Source organism: Mesoplodon bidens (assembly GCF_964165515.1).
Source record: "Mesoplodon bidens genome assembly, chromosome: 11".
Lineage (NCBI taxonomy): Eukaryota > Metazoa > Chordata > Mammalia > Artiodactyla > Ziphiidae > Mesoplodon > Mesoplodon bidens.
Genome location: NC_138167.1, coordinates 67,942,446 through 67,959,074, shown reverse-complemented (window position 1 = coordinate 67,959,074; position 16,629 = coordinate 67,942,446). Strand labels below are relative to the sequence as shown.

At 58.5% G+C, this 16,629-nt stretch overlaps 1 protein-coding gene across 2 annotated transcripts; it reads left to right on the top strand.

Moving 5' to 3' along the window:
* The first annotated feature begins 3,596 nt into the window (after positions 1 to 3,596).
* On the top strand, positions 3,597 to 16,116 carry SH3BP1 (SH3 domain binding protein 1). Of its 2 annotated transcripts, none has more exons than XM_081249444.1 (18): positions 3,597 to 3,834; positions 4,988 to 5,030; positions 5,263 to 5,367; positions 6,510 to 6,586; positions 6,896 to 7,007; positions 7,099 to 7,175; positions 7,673 to 7,811; positions 8,380 to 8,448; positions 8,600 to 8,690; positions 9,116 to 9,261; positions 10,225 to 10,336; positions 10,705 to 10,786; positions 10,877 to 10,957; positions 11,471 to 11,587; positions 12,138 to 12,235; positions 12,570 to 12,735; positions 13,760 to 13,853; positions 15,917 to 16,116. In XM_081249444.1, the coding sequence occupies exons 1-18, from the start codon at positions 3,776 to 3,778 to the stop codon at positions 16,052 to 16,054; spliced, it is 1,806 nt and encodes a 601-aa protein (XP_081105570.1). In that variant the 5' UTR covers positions 3,597 to 3,775; the 3' UTR covers positions 16,055 to 16,116. The 2 variants fall into 2 exon arrangements, with proteins under 2 accessions (XP_081105570.1, XP_081105569.1); XM_081249443.1 differs by lacking the exon at positions 15,917 to 16,116 and adding an exon at positions 15,259 to 15,870 and having other exon boundaries at positions 13,760 to 13,854.
* The last annotated feature ends 513 nt before the right edge of the window (positions 16,117 to 16,629 follow it).

Below are 16,629 nucleotides of genomic sequence, written 5' to 3'. Positions count from 1 at the left end.
GGGGGGCGGGGAGGCGGGCAGGGACCAGCATTTCTAGAGTGTTCAGGCAGTGCTATCTGGTACAGCAGGAGAGCACATGGATGGTCTGGAGCCTGTCAGATCTTTCTAACTTGGCCTCTGCCACTTAGCCGGCTAGGGACCTGGGCCAGGAGCCTGGGTCTGCTCACCTAGAAAACCACATGAGGGCTTCCCTCGTGGCGCAGCAGTTAAGAATCCGCCTGCCAATGCAGGGCACGCGGGTTCGAGGCCTGGTCCGGGAAGATCCCACATGCTACAGAGCAACTAAGCCCGTGTGCCACAACTGCTGAGTCCGTGTGCCACAACTGCTGAGCCCATGTGCCACAACTACTGAAGCCGGCACGCCTAGAGCCTGTGCTCTGCAACAAGAGAAGCCACCGCAATGAGAGGCCCGTGCACCGCCACGAAGAGTAGCCCCCACTCGCCCCAACTAGAGAAAGCCCACGTGCAGCAACAAAGACCCAACACAACCAAAAATTAATTAATTAATTTCAAAATAAATAAATAAAACCACATGATACTAACCTCACTGGAGGATGTGCTGAAGTACATGACAATAAGTGCCATTGACCCCAGGCTGCAAGACACATTTGGGGGCAACTGAGGCAGGAATGGGGGTTAAAGGGTCTTTCCATTACTGACTTTGCAGGCTGAATAATAAACGGGGCCAGGCACTGTCCTAAGTATTTTACAAATTAATTTATTTAACCCTCACAACCTATCAGGTAGATGCTATCATTTTCAAGCTGCCGAGGAGGACACAGGCTCAGAAAGGTGAACTACCTCGCCCCAGGTCACCCAGCTGGTGAGAGGCTGAGCCCAGCCAGCCAGCTCCATCCACACCAGTAAGGTCTGTCTCTTGGGTTGGAAATAAACGTCCATCGATGTGATGTCTTCACTTGCCATTCAAGTCGGCTGTGTTTATTGAGCTCCTGTGACTATGGCATATTGCTAGGCCCCTGAATTCAGCCTAAGCCAGACAAGGCCCAGGCCCTCCTCAGGAGGAGACACAGCAAGTCATTAGAGAAGGGGTTGGCTGGTGACCTCTGAGGTCCCCTTCCGCATCTGCAGTTCTAAAACTATGATCTCAATATTCACTGATTGAAACCTCTGAGTCCAGAAGTCTCTGATGATAACATCCTTCGAAAGAACAGCCAATGATCCAAACTTCAGGGCTTCCAGCCTTTTCACGATTCAACATCTGAGTGTGCTTGAGCTTAAATATACCCTAAAACATACCCCTTACCCAGCTAAAAGGTACAGCAGCCCCATCCAGGCTGGACATGGAGGAGCCAGGTGCCCTTCCTGCAAAGGCTCTTGGGTCTGGCCAGAGGGGAGTCTGGAGCCCAGATGGGAGGCCCAGAGCTCAGGTGGCCTGATTATACGGCTCAGTTGTTTCCACATCAGCTGCTGCTACAGCCCACATAGATTGACCCCTCCCCAGGCTGCAGCTGGGGGCTCAGGCCTGGGCAAGACTAGGAGGGACAGGGGTAGAAGCCAGGCATTGCCCTCAAGGACCTTTCGAACAGCTGGGGAAGTGGACAAGCCCAGACCAGTGTGGTCTGGGCCAGAGGCAGGGCTGGAAGAGGATGGGGACACCATGTAGCCTGGAGATTTCCCAGACGGCAGGACAGTGGCACCTGGTGTCAAGTTGCTGCCTTGGGAGTCTTCAGTTTCCTAATTCTGCACGCAGTAGGTTGTGCCCACTGCAGAGACAGGGGAAACTGAGTCACCACCAAGTTCTGGGATCTGTCCAGTGAGGGAGGTGGAGAGGCCAGGACTAGAACCCAGGCATTGCAAAGTGCAGCCCCACATTTTAAGAAGCCAAGTCGGGAATTCCCTGGTGGCGCAGTGGTTAAGAATCCGCCTGTCAGTGCAGGGGACGCAGGTTCGATCCCTGGTCCAGGAAGATCCCACATGCTGCGGAGCAACTAAGCCCGCACACTGCAACTACTGAGCCCGTGAGCCTAGAGCCCGCGCTCCGCAACAAGAGAAGCCACCGCAATGAGAAGCCCACGCACCTCGAGGAAGAGTAGCCCCCGCTTACCGCACCTAGAGAAAGCCCGCGCGCAGCAACTAAGACCCAACACAGCCAAAAAAAAATAAAAAACAGAATCCAAGTCTATACTGGACTCTGATGTCTCCCTCCATCGAGGCATTCCTCAAGCCCTGCCCTCCCCAGGGGCCTTCCAGCTGGGAGAAGGGGAAGTGGGCGAGGAAACCTAGCCTGGGATCAATCCCCTCATCTTGGCCTAAGCGTTTGATCCAGGAGCCTCTCAACTTCCAGCCAGGATTCCACACTCAGGTTCCCTTCGCAGCCCCTCCCCACCCCACCAGGGTCTGCCTGGCTCTCCCTTTGGAGAGTTGGAGGGGTGGCCAGTGTCCAGCACGTGTCCACTGTGTGCCAGGCCCCATGTTGGGCCCGGGGCACACTGAGGGGTCTGAGGTGGAGGTCCTGCCCTCAGAAGTGCCCAGTCTGCCCATCCACACACAGCAGGTGCTCAAATAACCCTCAAACTGAACTGAAACTCCAACAAGGCAAAGTGCAGTAGGTGTGCTAGGACCCTACCCCAGGCCCCTCCCTCTCCCCCCACCCCCCGGAGCTCCTGATGCCCAAGGGGTGCAGGGGTTCAGAGTAAGAAGAGCCTACTGTTTGCCAAAGGCCCTCATCTTGTATTAACTGGCAGTTATGGAGCATCTACTGTATGTCCCAGTGTGTTTTGGGTGGAGAGCTGAAGAAATAACTACTACGGTACTGAGTTTGGGGAGGTCAGAGCGGTATCCACGTCCTTGCCTTACAAGAAGTTAGGGCAGGGACTGAGGAAGTCTGCCCGGCGAAGGGATTTCACAGACAGAGGAAACTCGTGGCTGGGGCTGGAAGAGGGCAGGGTGTCAGGGAACTGCTCTGGGAGGTTTCGCTGTGGCTGGAGGGTGGTGGGGACCCCTGTGAAAAGGGCGATGGGAGCAGAAGCATGGGTGCTGGAGGAGCAGGCAGGAGTGTCTTATCCACTCTTCCAGGTGGGCAGGGTCAGGACAGCTGACCCACAGGCCATTAGAGATAGTGAGTCCAGAGTTCCAGGGAGTTGTCCAAGGGCACACTGCAGCAGCGTGGCCCCAGGAAGCCAAAGCCTCCAGCCCATCTTCCAGCAGGGGAGCAGGGGTTGACCTTTAGCTCAAGGTGACCAGGAGGTCCTTCCGGAAGGGAGTCTAGGACAGCATCCTTTGGGAGGCCTAGATGGGCCTGTCCTTGGCCTCTGCCTCCTAAACATGGAAGGCTGTTTTCCCTTTAAGAGGGTGCCAAGGTTATTTATACCCAGGGCTTGCAGGCCGGCGGGTGGGGCAGGAACCCAGGAAGCCGGGCAGGCGCGGTGGCAGGAACGGGCTTACCTGCTTCCCGCCACCGGGGCTGGGCGGGGAGGAGCGGGGAGGAGGGGCCGCGCGCACAACCTGTGGATCTCCAGGCGGCCGGCGGACCCACACTCGCCGGGACCGTGGTGGGGCGCCGTTGGGGGGCCCGGAAGACGCGAAAGAGCGAGAAAACAAACTTGGAGAGAGGAGTGACCTGGGGGCCGGGGGCGGAGTCGCCAGCGGGGGAGGAGAGAGTGAGCTGCAGCGGAGCGCGGCTGGCCCAGGAAGCGGAGAGCGCCGCCCACCCACCCGGGGCGAGAGAGGCGCCGCGGGCAGAGGCAGGCTGGGCCGGGGGCTGCCGGGCCCTCGACCCCCACCGTGACCCCGCGGCCCCCATCCCGCCCCCAAGATGATGAAGAGGCAGCTGCATCGCATGCGGCAGCTGGCCCACACGGGCAGCTTGGGACGGTGAGTGTCAACCCCTTCCCTTCCAGTCCCATTCTCAGCCGGCAGGACCCTAGAGGAGGTGGGAGGTCGGGGGGAGACTGAGGACAGCTGGACGGCCACCTTCTGACTGGCCACCTCTTTTCCTCCCCTCTGAATGCCACCCCCTCTCCCAGCCAGAGCAGGAGGGGCAGGCGCTGGCCTTTGGGGGAAGGGGCACCCCTACCCCTGATTGGAGGGTGGGTGGAGGATCAAGGATGCTGGGTCTTCTCTGTCTCCATGAGCCCCTGAGTGGACGGTCCTCCCTGGCCTCACTTGTCCCCTCTGTACAAGGGGGGACTGTTAACCATCTCTGGTTGCCTGCGGGGGAGGGACGGTCAGGGCCCCAGACCTTGGGGGAGCAGCAGAGATAGGGTCCTGGTAGCGGTGGGAGGAGGGGCCGCCCCTGCCCTGCCCTGCGCCACTTCCCGCCGCCCTCCAGCCCAGAGGCGTCCTTGCTTCTCTGTCTTGCTTCTGCTTCTCTCAGCCTCAGGTGGAAACACCCCCACATTCCCACCACAGCCCCTGAGCTGGTGGTGTGGAGGGCGGAAATGTGGGGAGCTCCCAGTGCCTGTCTTCTCTTCTCTTCCCCCTGCGCTGGGAGTTTCTCATTCTCTGGGCTCAGGGGAGGGGACTGGGTGTCCACAGACCTGCTGTAGTCACACACTGGCGCAGATGCCTATATGAGCGTGGGCAGGCCGGCCACCTTGCTCTGAGCCTCAGTGTCCCCACGTGTCCCCGGGCAGGGGCCCAGGACCTGCCCACCACCACAGTCCAGAGTCCTTTGTAACCAACAGCCCAGGAGTCTGAGCTCGCACACTTCCTGTTCTTGGGGCAGCCCAGGCCTCCTCTCCCCAGGTCAGCAGAAGAGAGAGGCGCCCCCAGTCCCTGCTTCGGTTTCGTCCGCCCACTCTCGGGACACAGCCCTGGGTGGAGGAGGAAAAAGCCTGGCATCCTACTCCCGCCCCCATGGAATGTGTTCTGACTGGGATGAGGCAGGCGGGCCACCCAGGGCGGCCTGACTGGGAGGGGCACTGGAAGCATCTGGGGTTCAGGTGCCCTGTTTGCAGTGGGGGGCAGGAGGAGGCGGGGGTTTCCTAACCTGGGCCAGCTCAGCAGAAGCTGTCTCCCCCTGCAGCACCCCGGAGACTGCCGAGTTCCTGGGGGAGGACCTGCAGCAGGTATGTGCCTGGGCCGGCAGCGGGTGGCAGGGCAAGCCCATGCAGGCTGTCAGCAGAGGGCCAGGCACGGATGCCCGTTGGGGGCCCAAGTTGAGTCATTACCACGCTGTTGGCAATGGGGTCCCCAGGAGGAGGGAAGAGAAAGGTAGTTCCTGCTCTGGGGGAGAGCAGGACAGTGGGGCGTGGGGGACAACAGCCCCCCACGATCCATAACCCGTGGACCCCCTCCCAGGTGGAGCAGCGACTGGAGCCGGCCAAGCGAGCAGCCCACAATGTCCACAAACGGCTGCAGGCCTGTCTGCAGGGCCAGAGCGGGGCGGACATGGACAAGCGGGTGGTGAGTGGGGGTCCCAGGGAGGAGGGGCCTGGGCAGGACACCTCTGTCCAGTGGGGCAGCGAGGTCGGGGCTGGGGTCTCCCCACTTGTCTGAGTCTCTGGCACCAAGGGGGTGGAGACTGCCCTGTCCCAAGGCTCCTCCGGCACCCCACTCATGATGTCCTATTTCTTCCCCATCCCCTTCTTGACGCCGCCCGCCTGCACCAATCTTCTGAGCCAAAGCCAGGCCTCTGACAGCACCTGAACCTCTCTGTCCAATCAGCACCCAGAGCAGGTGCTCACAACTGGGCAGTTTGTGAGGGCTTCCTGAAAGAAGTGGCATTTGAGCTGGATTTTGAGTGTTACTAACTGGTGTTAACCAGCAGCCAGTATTTATGGACTGATTACTGCTAGTCTGTTACTAGGATATCTCCACACATTGCCTCACTTAATGCTGAAAACAACCTTAGGAGGAGGCTGCCCTTATTAGCACTGTGTACCGAGGAGGAAACGGAGACAGAGAGGTAAAGTGATCCACTCAAGGTCACACAGCTAGTAAGTGGCAAAACTGAGATTCGAACTCTGGTCTCCCTGACCTAAGCCGGTGCTCTCTACAATGCTAGGTAGGAATGTGGGGGGCAAACTTGTAACTGGGCAACAATTCCGTGTGGCCAGAGCAATAGGGAACCGTGGAGGGTTTTGAGCTCCGCAGGGGCTAGGTCAGCCACAGGTGCCCTGCAGCAGGCGAGAGGGCCCACTCTAGGTTGTGTTCCTGGCTCCTCCACCCTCCCTCTAACTGTGAACTGGGGCAAGCCCCATACCCTCTGTTTTTAGTTTTCCATTCAGTGATGGGACTTGGTCCATCACTCCTTCCTGCCCAATCAAGTGGCTTCTGGGAGGGGGTAGGGGGACCCCAGATGGGTGGGGGCTCTGTACATGGTTACGGGGATCTGTCACCTCCACCGTGCCTTGTCATCATCCTGCTTCTACTCTCACCTGTGTCCGTGGCCCTCCTGGGTTCCCGCCTCCGCTGTCCACGCCCAGGGCCTTGGTGGGGATTCTGCCCCCAGGAGACTCGCCATGTGCTCAGGCAGGGGCGTGGAAGCAACCCAGTGGGCGAGCACCTGCGCTCACGCTCACAGCCGACCCTGCCCTTCCCTGCAGAAGAAGCTTCCCCTCATGGCTCTGTCCACCACGATGGCCGAGAGCTTCAAGGAGCTGGACCCTGATTCCAGCATGGGGTGAGCACGGACAGGGACCTTGGCCCTCACCTGGAGATGCCAAGGAGGTATCTGGGTCAGGAGAGGGTCCCAGTCAAGGAGGGCATCCGCGGTGGAAGGATGACCAGGCTGGGAAGAGTGTCTGGGCTGGAAACAGTGTCCAGGTCAGTGAGGGCGGCCAGGCCTGCGAGGGCGTTGGGCTCAGTGAAGACGAAGGAGAGATAGAAGAGACAGGGGGTGATGGGGAGGCAGGAGGCCCCCCTGCCCAGTCTCTCCAGAGGGGGGTGAGGGGCTGTGGGAGCCCGGGCCCACTGGGTGCTGTGTCCACAGGAAGGCCTTGGAGATGAGCTGTGCCATTCAGAACCAGCTTGCCCGCATCCTGGCCGAGTTTGAGATGACCCTGGAGCGGGACGTCCTGCAGCCGCTCAACAGGCTGAGTGAGGTGACCCTGGCCCCTCCCTCTGCCCCCAGCTTCCCCAGCCTCCAGCTCCCACCTCCGCAGCCTGCTGAACCCTTCCTGTGCCCGCCCCCAGGAGGAGCTGCCAGCCATCCTCAAGCACAAGAAGAGCCTGCAGAAGCTGGTGTCTGACTGGAACACACTCAAAAGCAGGTGGGAGCCACAGCCTTTAGGTGAGGTTCACGCCTACTTCAGCCTATGGATGTGGCCACAGAGCTTCGAGGCCCTTCCCCCACTAGGAGGACGCTGCAGGGCCCACTGAGTACAGTGTGTGTCCTTGTACACACGCCTGGTCCTTAGGAAGACATATGGGGACAGTGCATGTGAGGGTGCCTCTGTGCGCGTATGTGCATGTGCTTGTGCCAGCTGGAGTACCCAAAAGCCCGGGATAGCCATAAACCTCCAAGATCCCTGGTTGGTGGGAGGGGCCCCACCCTCCACTCTGGAGGTGCGTGGCCCTGATCACCAAGCCCACCACAAGGGGGTGCACCAGAGCACTCTGCCCAGGGTGGGCAGAGCCCCAAGGCCAGTTCAGCTCTGGGATTTGCATCTGTAAATTCCGGAATCCTATGTGGTCAGGCCTATGGAGAGGCCCTTGGCTCTGGACGTGCGATGGGGACGTAACCACCCCACCTTGGGATCATCCTCAGGCTCAGTCAGGCAGCTAAGAACTCAGGCAGTGGCCAGGGCCTGGGTGGCAGCCCGGGCAGTTACACCACCACAGCCAACAAGGTGGAGATGCTGAAGGAGGAGGAGGAGGAGCTGAAGAGGAAGGTGGAGCAGTGCAAGGTGAGGGGCGCTTGGGGCTTCCTGGATGTGTGGTGGTGGCACGAGTGGGTGCTGTCCCCATTTCTCAGGTGACAAAACTGAGGCTCAGAGAGGTGACGTGACTTGCCCCAGGCCACATAGCTAGGAAGCAGCAGAGTCGGGATTTGAACCCAGGCTGTCAGGCTCCAAGGTCTGTGTACTTAACCATCACCTTGTAGCCACTTCTGTCTATACCATACGCATAACACCTGGGAGGGAGAGATGCCTGTTCACCAGAGTCTCAGTGCGTTTGCTAAGTGAGTGAATGAATGAATGAATGAATGAAGGGTGGGTGAACAAATGAGGGGTGAGTAACACAAGGCACTGTGCTGAGGATATAGGGACACAGAGAAGAGGACTAGAAGCTGTAAAAGCCCCTCAGGAGTTCAAAGGGGTCCCTGCGGGCTGGCCCCAGGAACAAACCGTAAGCAGAGAGAGGAGAGCTGGTTGTGACCCTCCCCGTACAGCTTGGGCAAGTCGCTATCCCCTCCAAGCTTCCCCGCTGGGCCCCAGCCTCGCTGGTATAAGCCCTCCCCTCTCTGTCCCCAAGGACGAGTACTTGGCCGATCTGTACCACTTTGCCACCAAGGAGGACACCTATGCCAACTACTTTATCCACGTGAGTCCAAGACCGGGCTCCTGCCAACCGGAGCTCAGGGGCCACTGAGACCCCCTGCGAGATGGTGGGAGGGAAGGGTCTGCGTTTGTGGCCCCTGGGGGAGGCTCAGCTTCCCTCACTTCCCCCCGGGGGTGCCCCCTTGTCCCCATAGCTCATGGAGATTCAGGCCGATTACCATCGCAAGTCTCTGAGCTCACTGGACACGGCCCTGGCTGAGCTGAGGGAGAACCACAGCCAAACAGGTGGGGACACAGGCAGGCCCCGACCCCCACCCCTGACCCCCACCCTGCTTGGGGCATGTTAAGAAGCTTGCACTCCATCACGAAAGGCAGCAGGGAGCCAGGGATGAGTTCTGAGCAGGGGAGCGCTCAATTAGATTTGTGATGAAGAGATTGCTCTGGCTGCTGCGTGGAGAATGGAACGAAGGGGCAGGACTGGAACCCTGCTAGGAGGCAGAAGGGAGGGGACGGTGTCCCGGACTGGGGTGGGGGCAGTGGAGGTGGGCGGATTCAAGAGATGGTGTTGGATGATTTCAGGATGTGTGGCATGGGTGGTCAGGAGGGAGGTGGTAGCCCCTTGAGAACGTCTGGGGTTGCTCCTGTCTGCCCTGACCTGGGTGCTCAGAGGTGGGAGGACCCTGGGCCGCTCATCTGTCTCATCCCTGCAGACCCCTCCCCCTCGATGATGGCCACCCCCTTCTCCAGGGTGTATGGGGTGCCTCTGGGAACCCACCTGCGAGAGCTGGGCCGGGACATCGCCCTGCCCATCGAGGCCTGCGTCATGATGCTGCTTTCTGAGGGCATGAAGGAAGAGGTGGGGCTCACTGGGGTGGGTGGGAAAGGAGCACCAGGGCCCTCACTCGGTCCCACACCTCCCACACGCTGCCCGCGCTGGGACCTGTAATCTCACCATTAGCGTACAGGTGCTGGCAGGAGGCATGGCCTCCTGCTGCTGAACTGATACCACCTCCCACTTAACGATGCTCACGTGGGCCGGGCACTGTGCCATCAGCCCTTTGTGCTCCTTGTTCCAGTGGATTATCCCAAGAACCCTTGGAGGGAGCCCTCATTGGCTCCATTTTGCAAGGGGGAGGCAGAGGCCAATGGGTAGATGTGCCCAGCAGGTGAGAAGGTGGCAGTGAAGCCGGAGACTCCACATGAGTCACAGCCACACGCTGCCCTCATCCGTCCTTTGCACCTCCGTCGTGCTAGTGTATCGGCTGCTTCCTAAGGACAGACCCTTAGGAGGTGGACCACACCCAAAGACAGACCTAGGCTTCAGGACAGTCCTGCTGGGCCTCCTGTCTCCCTTTCACTCCTAACCAGACTCCTGTCTCCCCATGACTTTTCTGAGCTCCTCCCAGACTTCCCTTTTTTTTTTTTTTGCGGTACGTGGGCCTCTCACTGTCGTGGCCTCTCCCGTTGCGGAGCACAGGCTCCGGACGCGCAGGCCAGCAGCCATGGCTCACGGGCCCAGCCGCTCCGCGGCATGTGGGATCCTCCCGAACCAGGGCACGAACCTGCGTCCCCTCCATCGGCAGGCAGACTCCCAACCACTGCGCCACCAGGGAAGCCCCTAGACTTCCCGTTTTGCTCAGAATCCTAGACCTTAGGAGTCGAGAGGAACCACGAATACGGGGGTGTTCACTCTGCCCCCCCAGCCCAGTGGGGCCCCCGAGGCCTACTCCAGGCCATGAGGGGGCCAGGGCCTCCCAACCGGGGTGTCCTGCCCCGCCCACCCCTCCGTGATCCCCACCTGCCCCCTCTCGCACCTCAGGGCCTCTTCCGTCTGGCCGCCGGGGCCTCGGTGCTGAAGCGCCTCAAGCAGACAATGGCCTCGGACCCCTGCAGCCTGCAGGAGTTCTGCTCTGACCCCCACGCTGTGGCAGGTACCTGCTCTGAGGAGCCCTGGGTAGAGAGCCTTCCCCCCAAATCCCTTCCCTGAAGCTGCCTGAAATGATCCCATGATAGTTTGGCTTAAGGCCTGATAATCTGCCAAGAAGACATCTGAGGAGACATAGGCGTCCTTAACGTTGAGGTCCATGGTGAGCCCCCTGAAACGTGTGTATGTTTTTCTGTGGACAAGATCACTAGGCTTCATCATTTTCTCAAAAGGGCCCGTGGCCCAAAGAAATGATCAGACCTAGACACGTTAGTGTGAACAAGAGGTAAAAGTTCCTGACATGGAGAGAGCTGAGGACTGGGGGTAAAGTTGGGGGCTTGGAGGGCTGCATCTGAGCCCCCACCACCGCTCCAGGTGCCCTCAAGTCCTACCTGCGAGAGCTGCCGGAACCCCTGATGACCTTTGACCTCTATGACGACTGGATGAGGGCAGCCAGGTGAGGATGGGGAGGGGCGGGTGCTGGGGAGGATGAGGCTGCAGAGGGGCCACCCAGGGCAGGCTCACCAGGTCCCTCCCCCGTCCACAGCCTGAAGGAGCCAGGAGCCCGGCTGGAGGCCCTCCAGGAGGTGTGCAGCCGGCTGCCCCGTGAGAACCTCAGCAACCTCAGGTGAGCCCCCAGCCCACACCCAGGCCTCCCCAAGCCAAGGCCCAGCTGCCACTTCAGGGCCGTGGGCTGGTGTCCTTGTCCTAAGCAATATTTCTGAAAATACCACTTTGATGTATTAACTGTATTTTTTTATACTAGACATCAAACTGAACACATACCTTGAACCTTGAAGCCACACCACCCAGCTTTAAATCCCACCTCTGCCACTATGTGGTCCTAGGCTAGCAATCTAACTCTCTGTGCCCCAGCACCCTCGTGTGGAAGACTTGGAGCATGACAGTCCCTGCTCTGTAGGGTGGCTGCGAGGTTCTCAACTTAGTGCCTGACACGTAGGTGGTGTTCAGTAGGTCAGCTAATGTAACTAGTAAAAATTTTCCTAAATGTCCTGTGTGGTGTCTTTGCCACTCGTTGGCAATCCCAGGCTGGAGAAGTCTCAGGTCTTGGGGGGCATCCATGGGTGTTCATGGCCCAAGATGCCCTGCCCCTGGTCCAAGTCCCCCTCCCACGCCCTAGGTACCTGATGAAGTTCCTGGCACGGCTGGCCGAGGAGCAGGAAGTGAACAAGATGACACCCAGCAACATCGCCATTGTCCTGGGGCCCAACCTGCTGTGGCCCCCTGAGAAAGAAGGGTGAGTGGCCACAGATTGAGGGGAAGGTGGCAGTCCCCTCCCCCCCCCCAACATCTGCTGCTTATTTTTCCCCTGGGCCTCAGTTTCCCCATCCTTGGAGTAGGTTGAGCAGCTGCAATTGTCAAGGCTGCTGTGAGGAGCAGCCAAAGGGATCGTGGATCCCATGGGGCTTTGGAGATAGGCATTCTGGGTAAAGGCAGTAATGGGGTGCTTGGTGGCCTGCTACGGGGAGCTGGAAGCCCAGGGATCTGATTCTAGCACCTCCCCCCCGCCCCCCACCTTCCAGAGATGGGCCTTAGGAAGTCACTCTGGACCTTCATTTCCTCTTTTGTAAATTGGAGAGAAACTAGACAAACATTGAGGATTTTTGCTTTGGGAGTTAGATGAGATAATAAACGGAGAAATGTTTTGTAATTGTAAAGTGCTGTGATATGTGAGGGGTTGTTATTCACCTGATCCTTGTGTCCCCAGTGCCCAGCAGAGGGCCAGAGAGTTGGGGTCACTAGACTTTGCTAAATGATGACTCACTTTCACTCTCTTTTTGTCCCAGGGACCTGGCCCAGCTGGACGCAGCCTCCGTCTCATCCATCCAGGTGGTGGGCATGGTCGAGGCTCTGATACAGAATGCAGACACCCTCTTCCCTGGAGGTAAAGCTCCCGCCTTTGTGAACGTGTCCCTCTTTGTGCCTTCATCTGCCCAGCTTGGTGCCCTCCAGACTCAGCTTCAGTCCCTGGCAACCCTGCAAACTCACCACAAGGCCTGGAGGAAATGTCTTCTCCACTCTGAGCCTCAGTTTCTCATCTGTAAAATGGGCATGATGATGCCTGCTTCGTGGGATTGTTGTGAGGCCCACCTGGGAGTGGGAAGGCGAAACATGGTCCAGACAACATCCAGAGAAAGGGAAAGTGGTCCCGACACCGGCTGAGGAGGGGAGGCCTGCGGAAGCTCTCTAAGTTCAGATCTGCTCCCTTCTGTCTGCAGATATCAACTTCAACGTGTCAGGCCTGTTCTCAGCGCCTGCACCCCAGGACAAGGTCAGCGACAGGCCGGCTTCTGAGGAGACTCCATCGATTGCCACACCCACCCCGGCCACTGTACCAGCTCCAGCTCCGGCCCCTGCCTCAGCCTCAGTGGCTCTCAAGGAAAGGTAAGGACTGGTGGGTATGAATGGCCCCTGTCCTGGCCTTGAGATGCCCAGCCTGAGACAACATCTCTCAGGGTGTCCAGTAGCATTTTAGGAAATATAATTATTATATTTTCATCCCAAATACCAGGTTTCCCAGTTTGGAGTGGGTAGGATAGAGACCTCAGAGGCATATTCTTCTCAACCTCTGATGTGTTCGCTTCTGTGTTATATGGTTCTTTACTGAGCACCTACTGTGTGCCAGGCGCTGTTTCAGACCCTGGAGATTTAGGGAACTAGGGAACTGATCATTTTGGAATGTGTAAATTCTGTACCTTCCAGTCTTCTCTTTGATCCTTTAAATCAGAAGGTTTAACATGGTGCCATGTTGCCTCCATACCCAGCGGGTATTGATCAGTTATCACAGACTGCTGGGGCCCCAACCATGAATTTCCTCAGATGAGCAAGACAGACAAATGCTGCCCTTAGAGCTCGCATTCCAGGGAGTGGGGAGACAGAATCAACCAGAACACTGATGAAGGCACAGTGTAATGTCAGGCGGTGATGCGTGCTACGAAGGACAGTAGAGCAGGGTCGGGGGGTCGAGTAGGGAACAGGAGTCATGCAAGGGGGGCTCAGGAAAGGCCTCCCCAAGGAGTAGCCAACGGAGCAGAGCCAGGAATGAGCCCTGGCCTCCTCCCCTGCTTCTCGTCCATTCTCTGGCTTCTAGTGGCCAGAACATCCCGTAAAGATCACATGGAGGCTGAGAGTTGAGATACAGGGGAGGCCCTGCTTTCTACCCCACATCTTGGTCACATGAGGGACCTCAGACACTGTCGCAGTGTCACGCAGCAGCCAGGGCTCAGTGGATACAAACTCTGGCCCATGCCAGAAGCATCTTATCAGATCCCAGGCCCAGCCACAAAGTGGTGGAGAGCAACTCCTGGGAGGACCCAAACTCAGCCTGTTGGCTGGGAATCTCCCCAGGATTCCAGGAGTCCTCTGGGAGATGGCCAAGGCTGACCCTGACCCTCTCCTTCCCTTGCAGGGCAGAGTCTGAGACACCCCCCAGACCAGCCTCCCCCAAGGTCAGTAGGAGCTCCTTGGAGGCAGCTGCCCCAACAGAGGACATGGCTCGGAGGAGTGAGTTGGCTGTGGGAGGAGAAGGGGGGCAGAGGGTGGGCAGGGAAAGGGGGCGGGCAATCCCAGACTGTCCCATGTTTTCAGACAGCCAGGGGAGACCAGGAATCCAGGTGGCTAAGGGCCCAGCTTTGCTGCCGGACACTCTGGGTTCAGATTCCAGCTCTGTGACCTTGGGCAGGTGACTTCACCTGTCTGTGCCTCAGCTTCCTCCTCTGTGTAATGGGACAGTAACTGCACCTGCCTTTTAGGGCTGTTTGGAGAATTAAATGGTGCTGCCTGGCCCATACCCAGCACACAGTAAATGCTCGATAAAGGTCAGCGATTGAGTGTTGGGGGCGGTGGAGTTCAGTCCCTCAAGAAGACCAGGGATCACAGAGTGAAGAGGGAGGATGGGGTCTTCGAAAGACAGCGAAGGAGGGTGGTGGTGGTGGTGGTGGTTTGGTAGCCTCCTTCTGAGCCCCTTTGGTGCATTCACCTGTTCAGGTGGCCTAAAGCCAGGCAGGTGAGAAGGCCAAGGGTTCAGGTGGAGAGTCTGCCAGGGTAACTAGGACACTTGGGACACCCAGCCCAGGAGGCTCTAGAGTTTTCCACCTGGATGGGAGTAGATGGGCCAGCAGGAGCTGGCAGGTCGCACAGGGATCTTCTTACAGGAGGGGGCTTCTAGCCACCTTTCCCGGATGGGGTGCAAGCAGGATGTTTGCTCACTGGAGCACAAGTCAAAGGACGGTCACAGCATCACCTGCGCTGGTCCTCACGTCAGCCCTGGGAGGTCAAGGCTGTCATCTTATCTCACCGATGAAGAAACTGAGGCTCCCGGGGGCAAGTGATTTGCCCAGGTCCTCCAGTGGGTGGAGACAGAGCTAGGACCAGGGTCCAGATGTCCTGCCCCACCTAGCCCCTCGGCTGCCTTGTGAGGTTGGACTGTGCAGAGGGATCTGAGCGCTGGGGTGGGGAAGTTCTGGTGGGCTTCTGAGAGGAGGTGAGGAGGACCCAGATGGCAGGTGGAACAGGCAGCAGTTCTTCATTCAGCAACTCTGTACTGAACACCTACACTGTGCTAGCCAGCTGGACATCAGCTGGCCTCGCTTAGTTTACATTCTAGTCAGGGAGGCAAGCAATAATCGAGCAAAATTAAAACTGACAAGATCATTTCAGAGGGCAAGAAGTCCCGTGAAGAAAATACGACTGGAAAATATGCCAGTAACTGGGGCAGGGCGGGGGAGGGGCCCTCTAGCTGAGGACACACGTGGACCGAGACCCGAATGGTGAGTAGCCAGCGTGGAAACTGTTCCCGGAAGAGCGAACGGCAGATACAGCAGATTCAAAGATCCCAAGGTGGCATCGAGCTTGGGGATTTGCCGCAGGCAGTGTAAACGCCTAACCACCCCTCTCCTTCCTCCACAGCCAAGCGCCCAGCGCCGGCCAGGCCCACCATGCCACCCCCCCAGGTCTCCAGCACCCGCGGCTCCCCTCCAGCCCCACCCCCGCCCCCTGGCTCTGGCAGCCCTGTGACCCCCCAGGCTCTGCCCCGCCGTCTGGTTGGCAGCAGCCTCCGGGCCCCCACGGTGCCACCCCCATTGCCCCCCACTGCCCCCCAGCCTGCCCGGCGCCAGAGCCGGCCCCCACCAGCCTCCCCCAGCCCGGCCTCCCCGGGGCCAGCCTCCCTCATCCCAGTCTCTCTGAGCGCACCTGCCGTTGTGGACCTGGGGGCGGCCGCAGAGGAGGGAGGGGCCCCTGAGGCTGCAGGCAGGGCCCCCACTGCCCCAGTTATCCCCCCTCAGCCCCGGCCCAGGAGCCTTGCCTCAGAGACTGACTGAGCCAGCAGCTTCTCCCCGACAGCCCTCAGCATCCCCTCCTCCCCACCTTGTCTTCCTAGGACACAGCCCTCACCCCTCCCAAGGGGGTGAGGGCCTTCAGCCTTTGCCTACAAGTGCCTCGGTGTCCGCTGGGTCGGCCCCCACGGCAAGAGGACTCAGGACAGTCCTCCACTTCCAGACCTCTTACTCTTGGATTCACCCTGGGCTTGGGGGCGCCCCTCAGCCAACTCCCCACTCTCTGGCAGGGTCCCAGGGGAGCCGCCGGAAGGAAGGAGAGGCTTGCCTGCTCCTACAGGACTTTTATTTTTCTCTTGCCAACATATTTTTTTGTAAGGCTGGTAAATAAATTATTTTGGACAAAACTGGAGCAGCTGCCCAAATGATAGTTTTATTTTCTGTTCTTGAAATAAAGAAGCCACTTTGATAAAGGGGGAAAAGTTACCTATTCTTTGCCTCCTTTCTTTTTTCCTGTCTGAAATAATAACAGCCAACATTTTTAGCTCTTACTTTGTGCTACACATTGTGTTCTTCTATGCATGATTTCCATTTAATCCTCTTCCAGGGAAGTAAATCCCATTACCTCTTACAGGTGAGGAGACTGAAGCTCAGAAAATGACCAAGGTCACATGGCAAGTGAGGCATGGACCTGGCCCAGGTCTGCCTGATTCCAGAGCCTGGATCTGTTAAAATTTATTTAACTTCTTGGAGTTTCCTTCATCTGTGAAAACATTTAACAACTTCCACCACAGAAATGTTGGTTTGAGGATTAAAAGAGACACGCTTGTTAAGACCAAGGCACCGCCCTTGCACACAGAAGTGCCCTATAAGTGATGACTGCTGTTGCTGTTTCCCCCAACCTGTGGTGTTCTCTGTTCCCGGAGAAGGCAGGGAAGCCTCCCCTGTGGAGCAGGGATGGATCTGTCCTCAAATATTCCCTGAGGCTGCTCTGTGCCAGACT